Here is a 13,130-nt window from a genome sequence, read left to right on the forward strand (position 1 = left end):
CACCTGGCTCACGATCCTGGAGAAAATTACCCATGCCACTTCTCTGAACAATAAGGGACAGTGAGAGTGTTCTTTCTAACAGAAACAGGTTGACCGTCTTCAGTGATTATAATGTTCAAAGTTCAGATACTATCTCATGGAATGTAGTGTGTGTGGAGAAGATTGAAAAAAGTTGACTTTTTAAAAATAGCTATCTGGCAAGTTGTTTCAACTAAACTGTACATTTAAGGCTTATCTGTGGTTTGTGCTACACAGAACCTGCAGGTTAAACATTGTTTTGATAAATAATGTGACATCAATAGTCTCTTGGTTCTTGAATATGTATTCTTTTTACTGAAAAAAATCATTCATAAATTAACAAATACAAAAATGTACAAACACATGGGTAAATAAACGTAATGACACAAAGGATTGCTTTGCTGAAAATTGTGTGTGTTTTAAAACACTATAGATTTCAGTGCAAAAATGTACCCCTGGCACCTCATAGAAAACGTAACAGCAAGCTCAAACAATAGGATGGAAGGAAGCTACATGTTGTTCAATGCTACCTTTTCCGAGCACGTGTTTGGAAATGCATGGTGGTTACTCAGCTGGTAAACTCTTTCAAGAAGGAGCTGTGTTTTGTTTTTTTGTTTTACAAAATGTAGTGGCTTTAAAACAAATCTTTTAGCAAATAAAGACCCACATGGCTCATACAAAACAAAAAACAAAACACGCATTTTTATCATAGTGTTCTGCCCCCAGCAGTGTTAGCTGACCGTGCTGATGGAGATGGGGAGCAGTGGCCTTGTTGAAATTTCAGCTGCCCAAGTATGTACAGTTTTTTAAATGATTTTTCTTTTACACTATAACATCACATGCGCTTGACATTTATGTTTTCAACAATTACGTTTACTATATAGTATTTGACTTAGCTGATAACAGTGCACATTTCAAAGATATTCCACATTTTAAAAGAGGAAAATAAAACAACTTGATTGGAAAGAACAAAATAAACCAAAAGCCATTGATTAAGGAGTAAAACTGACCCTTTCATGCTAATCTTTAATGCCTTTCTGAGCAGAGGTAATTCCTTTTCTTGTTCAAGAATAGGGGTTCTAGAGGGATGGAAATCTACTCAAAAGCTTGAGGATTTGAAATCCCACACAGCCCAATATCTATTTGGGTATATGTAGATGTGATGGTGAATTCAGACAATTTGAAAATACATTCCTCAACTGAAGCACCATTAAATAAAGATGTTGTTTTCTATCAGTTTTCTAGATTAAAAAAAAGACAAGCAAGAAAAGGGTATGTGTCTTATTCACATCTGAAAAAAGTCAAAATTTAGAAGTCTTTATTGCTATATGTGCCATAAAAAAATAAAAAGACACGCAAATCCTTACCTCTGCAGCAGCCATGAAGGGTTCCCCTTATGAAATATTTTAAAGCACACTTACCAGCATTCTCAAGAGCAGACTTGCTGCCTTTCATATGGGCTGATAAGACACACACACACACACACACACACACACACGTGCGAGCAAGCGCACACACACACACACACACACACACACACTTTCATAACTCTTTTGAGACATAAGAAAATAGGCTTGGTCAGTCACACCCACAACAAATGTATATGGGGGATCATACATCCACCGAACCAAAGAAACTAAGTGTAAACTATGCAAGTTAAACAAATTGAAGGCAACAATGCAATAAAAGAAATTAAAGTACTTCTCAGGTTAAGTACTCACAATCTGCGTCTATAAATATATATTAGAGCAATCCAAGAAGACATTTACCAGGGTTATGAGCCCTAGTAAAAAAAAAAAAGTTTGTACATACTGTATGAACAGGTGGATTAGTTTTTGAAAAATGAAACAAAAAAGGCACAAATCTAAGATGCCCATTTAAACAAAAACCAGATCTGTGAAACTGAATGGAGGATATGGACCAAGCACTTGAGTCATAGAGACTCACATTCTGCCCCCCTGAACTAATTTCAATGCCCTTCATTCTTTTAATTATGATTTGGAGTCTGGATATATTTATCCCAGTATTTGTACTTGTGCAACACCTTCTCAGTTAACTGTAATAACCAAGAGTTCTAACCTACAATTTTAACCTATATTAGTTCAGTGTACAGTTTCATTTACACAATAAATATATCAAAATACTATAACTTCCCCACGCCCAAAGTTCAATTACAGGAATCACTGTAGACTTTGCAAACTTAGTCTGAACCAAAAATGTGTGGATATGAGGGGTGAGGTGGATATGAGGGGTGAGTGACGACCTACAACTTTTTGGAGAATCTGTCCCTTGCAAAGGCGAAGCTGATTTAGAAGCATTTCCTCCTGTGTTTAGCTTCCACTATGAGATATATGGCAGAATGTGATCAATCAGCATAAAATTTGGAAAGGCTATCCAATCACAAAATGCACGAGACTGGTCTTTGTTCATTAATGAATAAAATCCCTACTTCCAAAGTCAGATTCCACCCCTCAAATAAGCACTGCTATGGCTTCCATTTGTTAAGCTTCATAACCTACTAGCAGAGTCCCAAACCTGCAAACAGCCAGGTAAGTAGCTCTGAAGAAAATTACTCACATGAATGTCATCTGATGTTCTGAAGTGTTTGCACAGGTGGGGGCTTACATAAATTATCTTATGTTGTAAACCTTCAGCTTCAGTTCGGGATCGTAAAATAGTTATATAAAAAAAACCGTTTCTACAAGCTTATTTACACCTGCACTTCTTTAAGAAGTGATTCTGTTGTGTGTGTATGTATATATATTTATATATATAGTCTTCAAGCAGTTCAGTTAAAAAAAACCAATAGAAACACAAATGTAGAAGAATGATATCATTGTTAAGTAGCAGTTCATCTCCCATTAGGGTCATTGCCTCCAGGTAAGCTTCTGGCACCCAAAGTCAAGAAGCCAATGGCGTCCTTTTTAGCCAAACTGGTTTGATGAACAGGAAAGCACATTCAGTCACAGTTTGGTATTGAAGATAAAGGAGATGGAATGCTGGAACAAAAGCAGCAGGTCACATCACTGTTCTTTAAAAAGAGAAATCAAAAAGCAAGTGAAGTCCAAGCTCGCTGCACAGTCTTGAGTGAGTTTATAATCTGACGATCTGTGTGCGTGGGAGTATTATTCTTCAAAATTACTGTGATCCTTCATTAGACACAAGATTTTTCTTGTCCAAGAGATACCTACAAAATAATATGTTTTCTTCTTTTCACCTTCTCAGTATTCATTCACCAGAGCCAGCTCTGGCATCAGGTTGACAGTTATGTTTTTATACAAGGCGTCATATGTAACATTTGGAAAGTAGTTCAAGTTATTGAGGCCATCTAATTCTTGCCTCTCTTTGGACTTCCTCAAAAGTGCATACCTATTGGAAGAAAAAGTTGGGAGACATTAAGGTAAATGTTCAAAATTCAAGATGAGAAATTAGTGTATTTCTACTAAGAGGATGCTTAGTATGATAGACTTCTGTCCCTAAACATATTGCAACCATTCAGAAAGTAATGATCATAAGTAGGAGACTGGGATTTCAAAAAGCACACTGAGAAATATTTTTAATTTGCAATTAGATTTGCATCAGACATATTGTGGCATGAAAAGCAACATAATTTCTTTAAGCCCAACCTCCTAAAAAAATCTATTCTGCACAACTGCAAGACTGCTTTCCAATTTTCTATATTGTGTACAGGGCTGCCACAAATACCAGGCCCAGAACCCTATGTTCTTAGCTTTCATTTAGAAAAAGTAAGTCAATCTGACATACCTAAAGAAAGTTAAAAAACAGTGCAGAGATACATCTCTAAGGCTTTGACCTCAGCAGGCAGCACCATTGCTAAAGACAGTAAAAATACTTCATCACTGTTGTTAAGCAATCAGATGAAAGAATGTTGACCACCCCCACCTAGGACTTGTGATTGAACGATTTGGCTGTGCTCCTCCAAACACCTCTTTGAACCATGCTGCAGATTTGTTAATTGGGGGAAATCCTCATAAGAGTTTAATATAGCCTGGGGCTATTTTCAAGGCCAGGGCTAAATTCTGAAGTCATATGCAGGGGGCCACTCTCCAATGGGCTTCCCATAGGCATCATGATGAGAAACAGAAACCCGAACTAGATAGGCTTCTGGACTGATCCAACTGGACTTCAGTGACGCTCTGTCCCACATATTTGGAGTTAGAGAAGAAAGGCTGCTAAATTGAAGGACATTACCTGCAGGCAGGTTTAATTCATGGCTAATCTGATTTTAAATGTTACACACAATCTCTGCCTGCCAACTTCAGCACCAGAATGAAAGCTGGGAAGTTAAGTGAAACAATGCATCAAATGGCTCATCAAGGCAAAGGAGAGATTGGAAAACAGCCCAGAACATGCACTGCAGACTCATTCTATGCTTGAGTGTGCAGTTAATTTAGAGAGCATGCTGCAATACACATACAATATGTGTGTGTGCTTTATGCAGGGCTGCCCTTGTATCTGGTCTGGAAGCTGCAAGAAGTGCAGAATGCAATGGACACGCCTACACACAGGAGCAGGTTACCAACTACATGCCACTCATTTGCTGAAAGAACTGCACTAGTTGCCAATTTGCTAGCTACCAGGCCAAGATTCTTGTGTTAATTCCCATAGCCATTAAAAACAACAACAGAAAAACCTTAGGCTCCAAGTACAGGCAACTGCCCATTTACGCAGGAGTTGCATTCCAAGGGACCACACGTTTTCTGCAGGATGTAAGCCCCCCTGCCCTGATAAAAATGTTGGGTGTGTCAGTGGTTGTACATGTGTCAATAACACACCAATGGGGAATTGACTGTACCTTAAGGACTTCCCAATCCCTTACACTCCATCTCAATCACAGAGATCTTCTGTTAGGACACATTTGGTTGTCCCCCATCATCCTTCCGTTCAGCCAGCCTTCACCAGGGACTGAGCCTTTAGTGTGACAGGCTCTGCCCTTTGGAAGTCCTTGCCAACGGTCTGGCAGATGTCATTCCTATTTTGGAACTTGAAGTTTTTACCATCCTATTTTGGAACTTGAAGTTTTTAACCTTGAATTGGCATGCTATTTGTGTTTTTATTGTAATTTTTGTTAGGAAACTGGAATTTATTATTCAAATACAGTGGTACCTCGGGTTAAGTACTCAATTCGTTCTGGGTCTCTGTACATAACCCAACATGTACACAACCCGAAAAACGTGTTTTGCGCATGCGCAAAGCACGCAGAACGTTCCTGTGCATGTGCGGCTCGTGTGTGCGACGGGAAACACTTCCGGGTTACGGAAGTTCATAACCCGAAGCGTACGCAACCCGAGGTACAACTGTAAATAAATTATACACACACAAACTGTATGCCATATTTTTCGGCCCATAAGGCGCTTCGGACCACTAGACGCACCTGTTTTTTAAAGGGGAAAAACCAGGAAAAAATATTTTCCTGGTTTTCCTCCTCTAAAAGGCAGGGAGGGGGCGCTGGAGGGGAAGCCCCTTCTCCCTTCACAGTGGCTCATCCCCGCTTCCTTTAAAGGGACATGGAGATGAGGGGAGAACGCTCTGTTTCTCCCCTCCTCACCATGTCCCTTTAAAGCATGCGGGGATGAGCCTGCTTTTGGCATCGGCGCACGGGGTGGTGGAGAAAGCAGCAGCATCCCCGCTGTTTTCTCCACCACCCCGCACCTTGCACCGATCCCAAAAGCCTGCCTTTGGTATCGGAGGGCAGCGCGGGGTGGTGGAGGAAATTGGCGGGAGGTGGGGGGAGGCAGCGGAGATGTTGCTGGATCGTGCCCAGCACCTCCGTTCGCAGAAAGAAGCTTCTTTCGGCGAACGGAGGTACTGGCACGATCCAGCAACATCGCCGCTGCCTCTCCCCACCTCCTGCCGAATGTGGTGGGGAATGGGGGGAGACCGTGGAGTGAAGCCTTCGCTCCATAAGGCGCACAGGGATTTTCCCTTCCTCTTTAGGAGGAAAAAAGTGTGTCTTATGGAGCGTAAAATGCGGTAACTCCTGTTTACTTCTTTATAAAAATTTCTGTTATTTAATAGCAATTGGCATTATCCTGCAAGAATAGCCACTACCGACAAAGTTGCCAAGTCATCCCCAACATCTTTTTCTTAAAGCAAATGTATAAAATATCTAGCTGCCTGTTTGTGGAAAGTGGTGGGGAAAGCCTCATTCAAGTGGAGAATACTGAACTCATCAAGTTATTTACGTTTAAGTGCTTATATCGCTTTTAGATTTCTGAATGTCATGGTTCAGAATAAAGTAGCAGAAGCATGTTTTAGAATAAAATAGGAGAAACATATTTCCCAAGTGCAAGCATTAGTAAATCCACATTTGCTAAGGCAGAGAAAACCATATGAGCCTCTCTCAAGTATTGCGACGGCTGCTGGGTATGCCGCTGATTGTACCCATGAAGCTGCCTTGTACAGAGTCAGACCATTGGTTCATCTACCAGCACCTTAATACAGTCTATACCAACTGGCAGCAGCTCTCCAAGGTTTCAGACAATGGGTGTCTCCCAGACCTACGTGGAGATGATGGGGATTGAAAATGATGCAGTGTGCATGCAAATCAGATGTTCCATTGAGCTATTAGCTTTCAATATAAATTAGTCTGGGTACACTGTGTCAGCTTATTCTGCCCAAGCCCCATGCAATGCATATGTATAGCAAAATAATGGCATAGCTATATTTCAGTGAGGCTTGGAGGGAAATCATGTGGATTGTCCATGATCAGATTAATTTTATTGTAGCTGGCATACTGATGTTTCTGGTGAGGTTACAGAGCTGATTGAGCTCTGCACAACAATCCAGAATCTTCACTCTTGGTAATCCAACTGAAATATTGGGCAGGTTTGGGAAAGGGCTGAGCAATTTATTCTTATTCTATTTACATTAACTGGGCAATCAATGTGATTTCTGGAATTGAGACACAAGGAAATTGTATATGAATGTCTGGGTTGGTAGGTTTGATTTAGCACAACAGAAGTTCCTACCTGCCACTACATATATTTCTGTGGTAGACATAACACATCAGGTATATGCTAAAATCATTTGCATCTCTCAGGATGGCTAAGCATGGATTCAAATGCTAAGGAATCACAGAGGTGCAAGACAATATAATCTGTAACAACAGACAACAAAGCTTCAGATCCACATACATTTCTGAAGAAGTGTGACTACACCAGGCTTAACTATGATGCTGGAAAATGATGTTGGAGAATGTAAGCAACAACACCCCATATATGGTTTAAAGTATCACACTAGAAGCTTTTAAGTCACTTGACTCCACCCTTAGTTTTTTAAGGTGGCAGAGTTTTAGTGTTTGGGATCAGACAGGTTAGCAACAGACACATGCCTGCCAGGAAATCTGATAAAATTTGACTTGCCTTCCTAAGAACTGCACTTCTCCTCTGTGATGATGAGGAATAGACTTGTATTTCCCTGTATCTCCTTCTGGCCGAGTCACTAAGTAGCCTGCATAGTGCACTCTGGAGAGGGAAGAGGGAAGAGGGAAGAGAAAAACTTTTTAGCATTTTTGACTTCAGCATTTGCCAGGACTGCATGATCTGAGCAATAATCCCCACAAATGGTTTGTAAGCTAGTGCTCCTAACAATCTTATATAACCAAATGATCATATTTACACCATGTGCAGGTCAAAAGCTTAACTGCACATCATACTTTAGTTAAGAAATACAATGGGCAATTGGGGGGGGAGCAAGCATGTGACCCTGAGACAGAGCAGTCCACCACCCCATCCAGAACTGTTAAGTAAAGAAAACCCATCCCATAGGACATAAAAATGTTACAGATCCTGGAAGATCTTCCTTAAAAGTCATGGAGAGGGGGGTGGGAGTTGTCTAAATGTTAGTCTGAAAGACTGGAAGTCACAGGCACATGACCAAATAACATAGAAGGGAAATGGGCAGTGCCTATGGGCGGCTTATACTGCCAAGATAGGTGTGTCCCCCAGAAGAAGTGTCACCAATCCTCAAACATTCCAAAGTTAAGCCAGCCCTGACCCCCATGCCACAATATTTTATATCATAATTCTCATTATTCATCTGGCACAGTGGGAATTGGATAGCCTATGGGGGAGTCATAACACAATTAGAACTTGCATGTGATGCACCCCCTCCCACCTATTTTGCATGCAATTTACCTGTTCCAAAGGTCATCATCTTCTCCGCCCCAGCCCCAGAAGGCATTTGGAAAGCCATTGATTTTTTTAAACTGTTCCACTGTTAAGCCACTCACTCCTCCAAAGAACTCATTGTAAGGAAGGCTATATAAAAAGAAGTTTCAGTCAAGGTTACTATGAGCAGAACTTAATACAAGTAAGGACAAATTTGGCTTCCTTTTCATTGCCTGTCACAAATAGCACTTTTCTAGGATGCAAACTGACACAGAAGTGTCTGCCTCTGCTTACTTTAACCGTTTTAACTTGAAAAGTAAAGCACATGATTGTAGTTACTTACAGATACATATATTTATCCAGCTTTGCTGCAAAGTGTCTTGGCATCTGCCCACATCCATAATAGTTACGGTCATTTTCAGGTATATGGTCCACATCATGGAAGATTAGACAATCCCAGTCCAAGTCCTTCATTGCTTCCCGAAAGCCAACATTGAAGAGCATGGCGCGGTTAAAGGGTTGGTTACCAGCCTGAGAGAGAATCCCAACAAATTAATTACATGTGCTCATTCATTTGTTTACAGCACTAGAGATGGAGAGTTCTGGTTCACATTTAAGTGCTGACCTAATTCATATCACTTAGTATACTGCATGGATCAGAATGCAGATTTTGCACTTCTCAAAATTTTGCAACAGTTTTCAGCTCAAAAAAAAAATGAAACATGTAAAAAAAGGTGGGTGTTTGGGATAAAATTAGAAATGTGTGTATTGAGATAAACATATTTAAATATATTGCAAAAGAATACATTTATGTATTTAATACAATTTTAAATACATATATTTCTTTTTTAAAATCACAGATAATGCAAAAACTGAACAGACTTCTGTGTGAAATCGACTGACTGGAAAAAAACCTGATGTGTCCATCCCTACCAGGAACTTTAGGGATGCAAAGCCTACGTTGTTCCACTCAGCTATCTCTCATCAATTGCCAATGTGAGGACTACAGCTAATTGGCAGAGTTCATGCTTTACAAGGTTTCATGTTCAATCCCAATCATCTCCAGTCAATAGAAATTCAGGGACTCAGTGTTGGTAAATACTTCTGACTGTGATCCTGGAAATCTGCTGCACATTAGGACAATGTTGAGCTAAATAAACCAACCATGCGGCTCAGGCTGACAGAAAATTCACTTTGTTAGAAAAACACAATGAGTAGCTAGGGATAAGTAACTGTCCCTTTTTCCACAGAATAACTGCTTAGAACTAATTTCAGGAAAGACCTGAAGAAAAATACATTCTAAATCAAGGCAGAAAAATAATTAGAAGGTACACAAAAGATGGAAGGGCTTTTGGAATTAACTTGCAACACTGCTTGAACAGGTTAGGTTTCTTCTAGATCCCATTTGCCCAATACTACACAGACTGGCCAGTTTGGATTTGTGGCCTGGTCATTTTCCGCAGCCTGGGGGCTAGAAGCTCTACAGGTCCCATATATACTGACTTTCTAACAGTTAATTACCTCCCAGATTGGATGAACTAGAGTAACTGCAATTTACTTCAGCTTGGCAATTACTTCAACAATTTTCTTCCTTTTCTTGCCTCCCCAATAAATTCTGCTTGCTACATAAACATAGGGCAATTTATCACACTAGGCTAAGAATTACCAGTGCCCAGCCCTGAGGAGTTCACATGCACCTTTAAGGGCAGCATGGCAAAAAATAGTTAAGATATGGTATCTCAGTTACTTGCAGAGAGTTTAGTTATAGGAGCATTTCACTGCTGCACAGCAATTTAATATGAAAAGTTCATTTCAAGACCAAGGCCAAAATCAGCAATATCAGCTAAAAAGAACTTATGGGATGATTATATCAGCTTTCAGAGAAAACTGTGACACCAGAAAATAATTTAGTTTAATGGTATATGTTTGGAGAGGTTTCATAAAAACCTGCTGGATTGATTACAGGGTAAAGTGAAGTAGTATCTGGGCCCCAACTACTGATCACAGAAAGGGGACATTCACTACCACACTAGGAAAGCTAACATGGCATGCATTTTGGTATCACTAACTGCAGGCACATTCTGGGCACATTTTAGGGATTTAATACAGTACGCAAGAGCCCTATGGAAAGCAGAGTTTACTGCCTCTCTTTCTCTCAACATGTATTTCAGAAATAAACCATTACTATGTCATCTTATTACAATGTATGTTCTGAAGAGAAATTAGATTGGGGGGAAACAATACACACAAACTAACTTACTTGCTCAATAACATAAAATGCAAACTGTAAACGTTGGTGTTGCAGCATTGGAATAAGGTGTCTAAAGAGGACTGGCAGATGCTCATAACGGTTGCGGAATGGGATAAGGATTGCCACCTAGAGACAAAAAAATGACCATTAGTTCTTTCTAGATCTTGGAAACAACCTAAACTATCAGTTCACAGGCTACCAGCACAAAACACCAAGGACATGTAAATCAAATGGATACAATCTTCAATTAAAAAAAATCTGCAAGAATGGACAACTGGCTAGACTATCCTCAATCCCTTGAGAATTTGAAGCAGGATTTCATAATCCTTCTAGCGTTTTAAAGCCTGCTGCAATTCAAACTTTTGTTAGGGATTTCAGAATATTAAAGACATGACTAGACAGCTCCATGCTAGGGAACAGGATGGTCTGAACCTATTTAATTCTTTTACACAACAACAGAAAGCTTCAGCCACCACAGGTACACACTTAACAACATAGACCTGGCTAGACTGTGTAATTCATATATAGCCTGAGGAAGAGAAAGCTTGTATGGGTGTGCACCTGCCAAAAGATTTATAGCTTTGGAAGGCAGCCCTTTCTAAACTGATTTCTTATTCAGAACTATGTGTTAAAAATGAGGTTCTTTTCTGCATCCCCACTTACTATAATAGGGAATGTAAAATGACCACAACTTTTTTTCTTTTCACAGAAGTGGATAAAATTTGCAAGCTCAACAGTCGCTCCAGAGTGTATTAAGCCTCCCAAACTGTAGGCAGATACATCTGAGGGATTTTGTGCAGGGCACTTTGGAAGTTTGTTTCTTTAAAAAACAAAGGGAAAAGTATTTTTCATTTTCTGCCAAAATTGGGTGTAAGCTAGCTATGCAAGCCTATTGTTTTCCTTATGGTATAATAATACTATTGTTTGGGAAAGATGAGCTTCAGCTTTCCTTGTCTTTAGATTACCTTCCAACGAGGCAAACAGTCTTTAGGCTTCCAGTGGCCTCCTAGTTTGATAGCAGGGTCTTGAGAGAAGAATTGGTGGATCTCTTCCATACTGATTTCACTCATATTTACATCAATAGGGCCCTCTGCGTACATAGTTAAAAAGCAGGTCATGAGAAAAAACAAGTAAAGCTCTGATTAAGAATATGCATTTACAATTCTTGAATTTCTTTACCCCATTATATTGCTGCACAATTCAATTCTTACATTTTCATAACTCCCAGTATGTCAAAAGCAACTGATTTCTCTCTATATATGGTGTTATAATTGATTTTGGGATGTGCCTAATATGTTTCGTAGAAAGCTGACTTCTCATATTAAAGGAATGATGCAGCTGAAGTTCAACACTTTGAATCAGGGGTCAGCAGACTTTCAGTAGGGGGCCAGTCCACTGTCCCTCAGACCTTGTGGGGGGCTGGACTATATTTTTTGGGGGGAGGGGGATGAACGAATTCCTATGCTCCACAAATAACCCAGAGATGCATTTTAAATAAAAGGACACATTCTACTCATGTAAAAACATGCTAATTCCCGGACCGTCCACGGGCCGGATTGAGAAGGCGATTTGGCCGGGCCTTAGTTTGCCTACTCATGCTTTGAATTCAAGCTTCATTGAATTCAACTGTAAAGTGTTAAGCAGATAGACTGTCTCATCAGGTTTGGGATAACAACATGGGAGGTTGTAAAACTTTTTGCACTTATCATAGTTACAATCCTTATCCGCCTCATGGCTTGTTGGTACATTTTAAACAGATTTTATATATGTATATAGTTTAAATTCTATCACTGTTTAATTGTATTTTAATGATATATTTTTCTATGTTTTTAGCTGTCCTTGTTTTTATCTGTAAGCCACCTTGAGTCTCATTAGGGGAAAAGGTGGGGTGATAATAATAATAATAATAATAGCTTGCATTTAAAGTTTTTAAAAGACTCACATACCAATTGTTCAACGTGGTATGTAGCCTAGTCCTTCAACATAATTATATGAGTTCATGTTTGAGACTGAATATTTTAAGACCAGCAATACATGGAACACGCTATCTCATCTTTGGACTGAATTAGCGTTACAATCTTCTCAAAGTAAATCGCTCAACCAGTGAAGCACTCATTACTACTAGAAAATTGAGAATTCCTGAAGAACAATGAAGACTTCAAATACACCAAGAAAACAAAGAGTATCTCCTACTTACTCATCCAACTGGCTCTGAAGCCCATAAGGATGATGAGGGGCTACGAAATGAAAGGAGTGATGAGAAAGTAAGGCAAATTGTTCTGCAAGTCCTTCGGTACTTACTCATAGAAGGGAGTCTTTCAGGGCAGGTATGGTTTGGAAAGTATGTAAAGTCTTCGGGAAGAAAAGTTGTTGTTTGCAGAAATGTTTCGCTGTGGTTCAAATCAAGAGGATAATCTGGGAGGTGGGATGAGGGAAAAGAAGAGTGCTATTTAGGCTATTAACTTTGCAGCCTCTTTTATTCATCAACAATACCTGCCGCTAACCACAACATTTAGAGCTTTGGGCTTAGGACTCACCACAGCACTGCAAAAGCATTAGCTGTGCTTGCTTTACTCAGTCCGCCTGGACCTGGGGTACCATCCGCCCACACCCCTTCGAGTCACAGTGAGCGTTTTCCGCCCCCCCACAATGCTTTGCGGCGAGGTGCCACTTGGGCTTGCTATGCCTCTGAGTATGGGTAATTAATTCAACTATGTAATGAATGTTCT

General features: G+C 39.9%; 1 protein-coding gene across 1 annotated transcript in view; it reads right to left on the minus strand.

Moving 5' to 3' along the window:
- Nucleotides 1-310: 310 nt before the first annotated feature.
- B4GALT5 (beta-1,4-galactosyltransferase 5) overlaps nucleotides 311-13,130 on the minus strand; it is a 53,718-nt gene continuing 40,898 nt past the window's right edge. Inside the window, exons 3-9 of the mRNA XM_033153518.1 lie at nucleotides 12,703-12,816; nucleotides 11,367-11,491; nucleotides 10,411-10,527; nucleotides 8,494-8,681; nucleotides 8,178-8,300; nucleotides 7,404-7,505; nucleotides 311-3,387 (exon numbers count right to left, since the gene is read on the minus strand). Coding sequence (XP_033009409.1) covers nucleotides 3,240-3,387; nucleotides 7,404-7,505; nucleotides 8,178-8,300; nucleotides 8,494-8,681; nucleotides 10,411-10,527; nucleotides 11,367-11,491; nucleotides 12,703-12,816 — 917 coding nt within the window. The 3' untranslated portion in view covers nucleotides 311-3,239. The remainder of the gene's footprint in view (nucleotides 3,388-7,403; nucleotides 7,506-8,177; nucleotides 8,301-8,493; nucleotides 8,682-10,410; nucleotides 10,528-11,366; nucleotides 11,492-12,702; nucleotides 12,817-13,130) is intronic.

Source organism: Lacerta agilis, chromosome 6 (genome assembly GCF_009819535.1).
Source record: "Lacerta agilis isolate rLacAgi1 chromosome 6, rLacAgi1.pri, whole genome shotgun sequence".
Lineage (NCBI taxonomy): Eukaryota > Metazoa > Chordata > Lepidosauria > Squamata > Lacertidae > Lacerta > Lacerta agilis.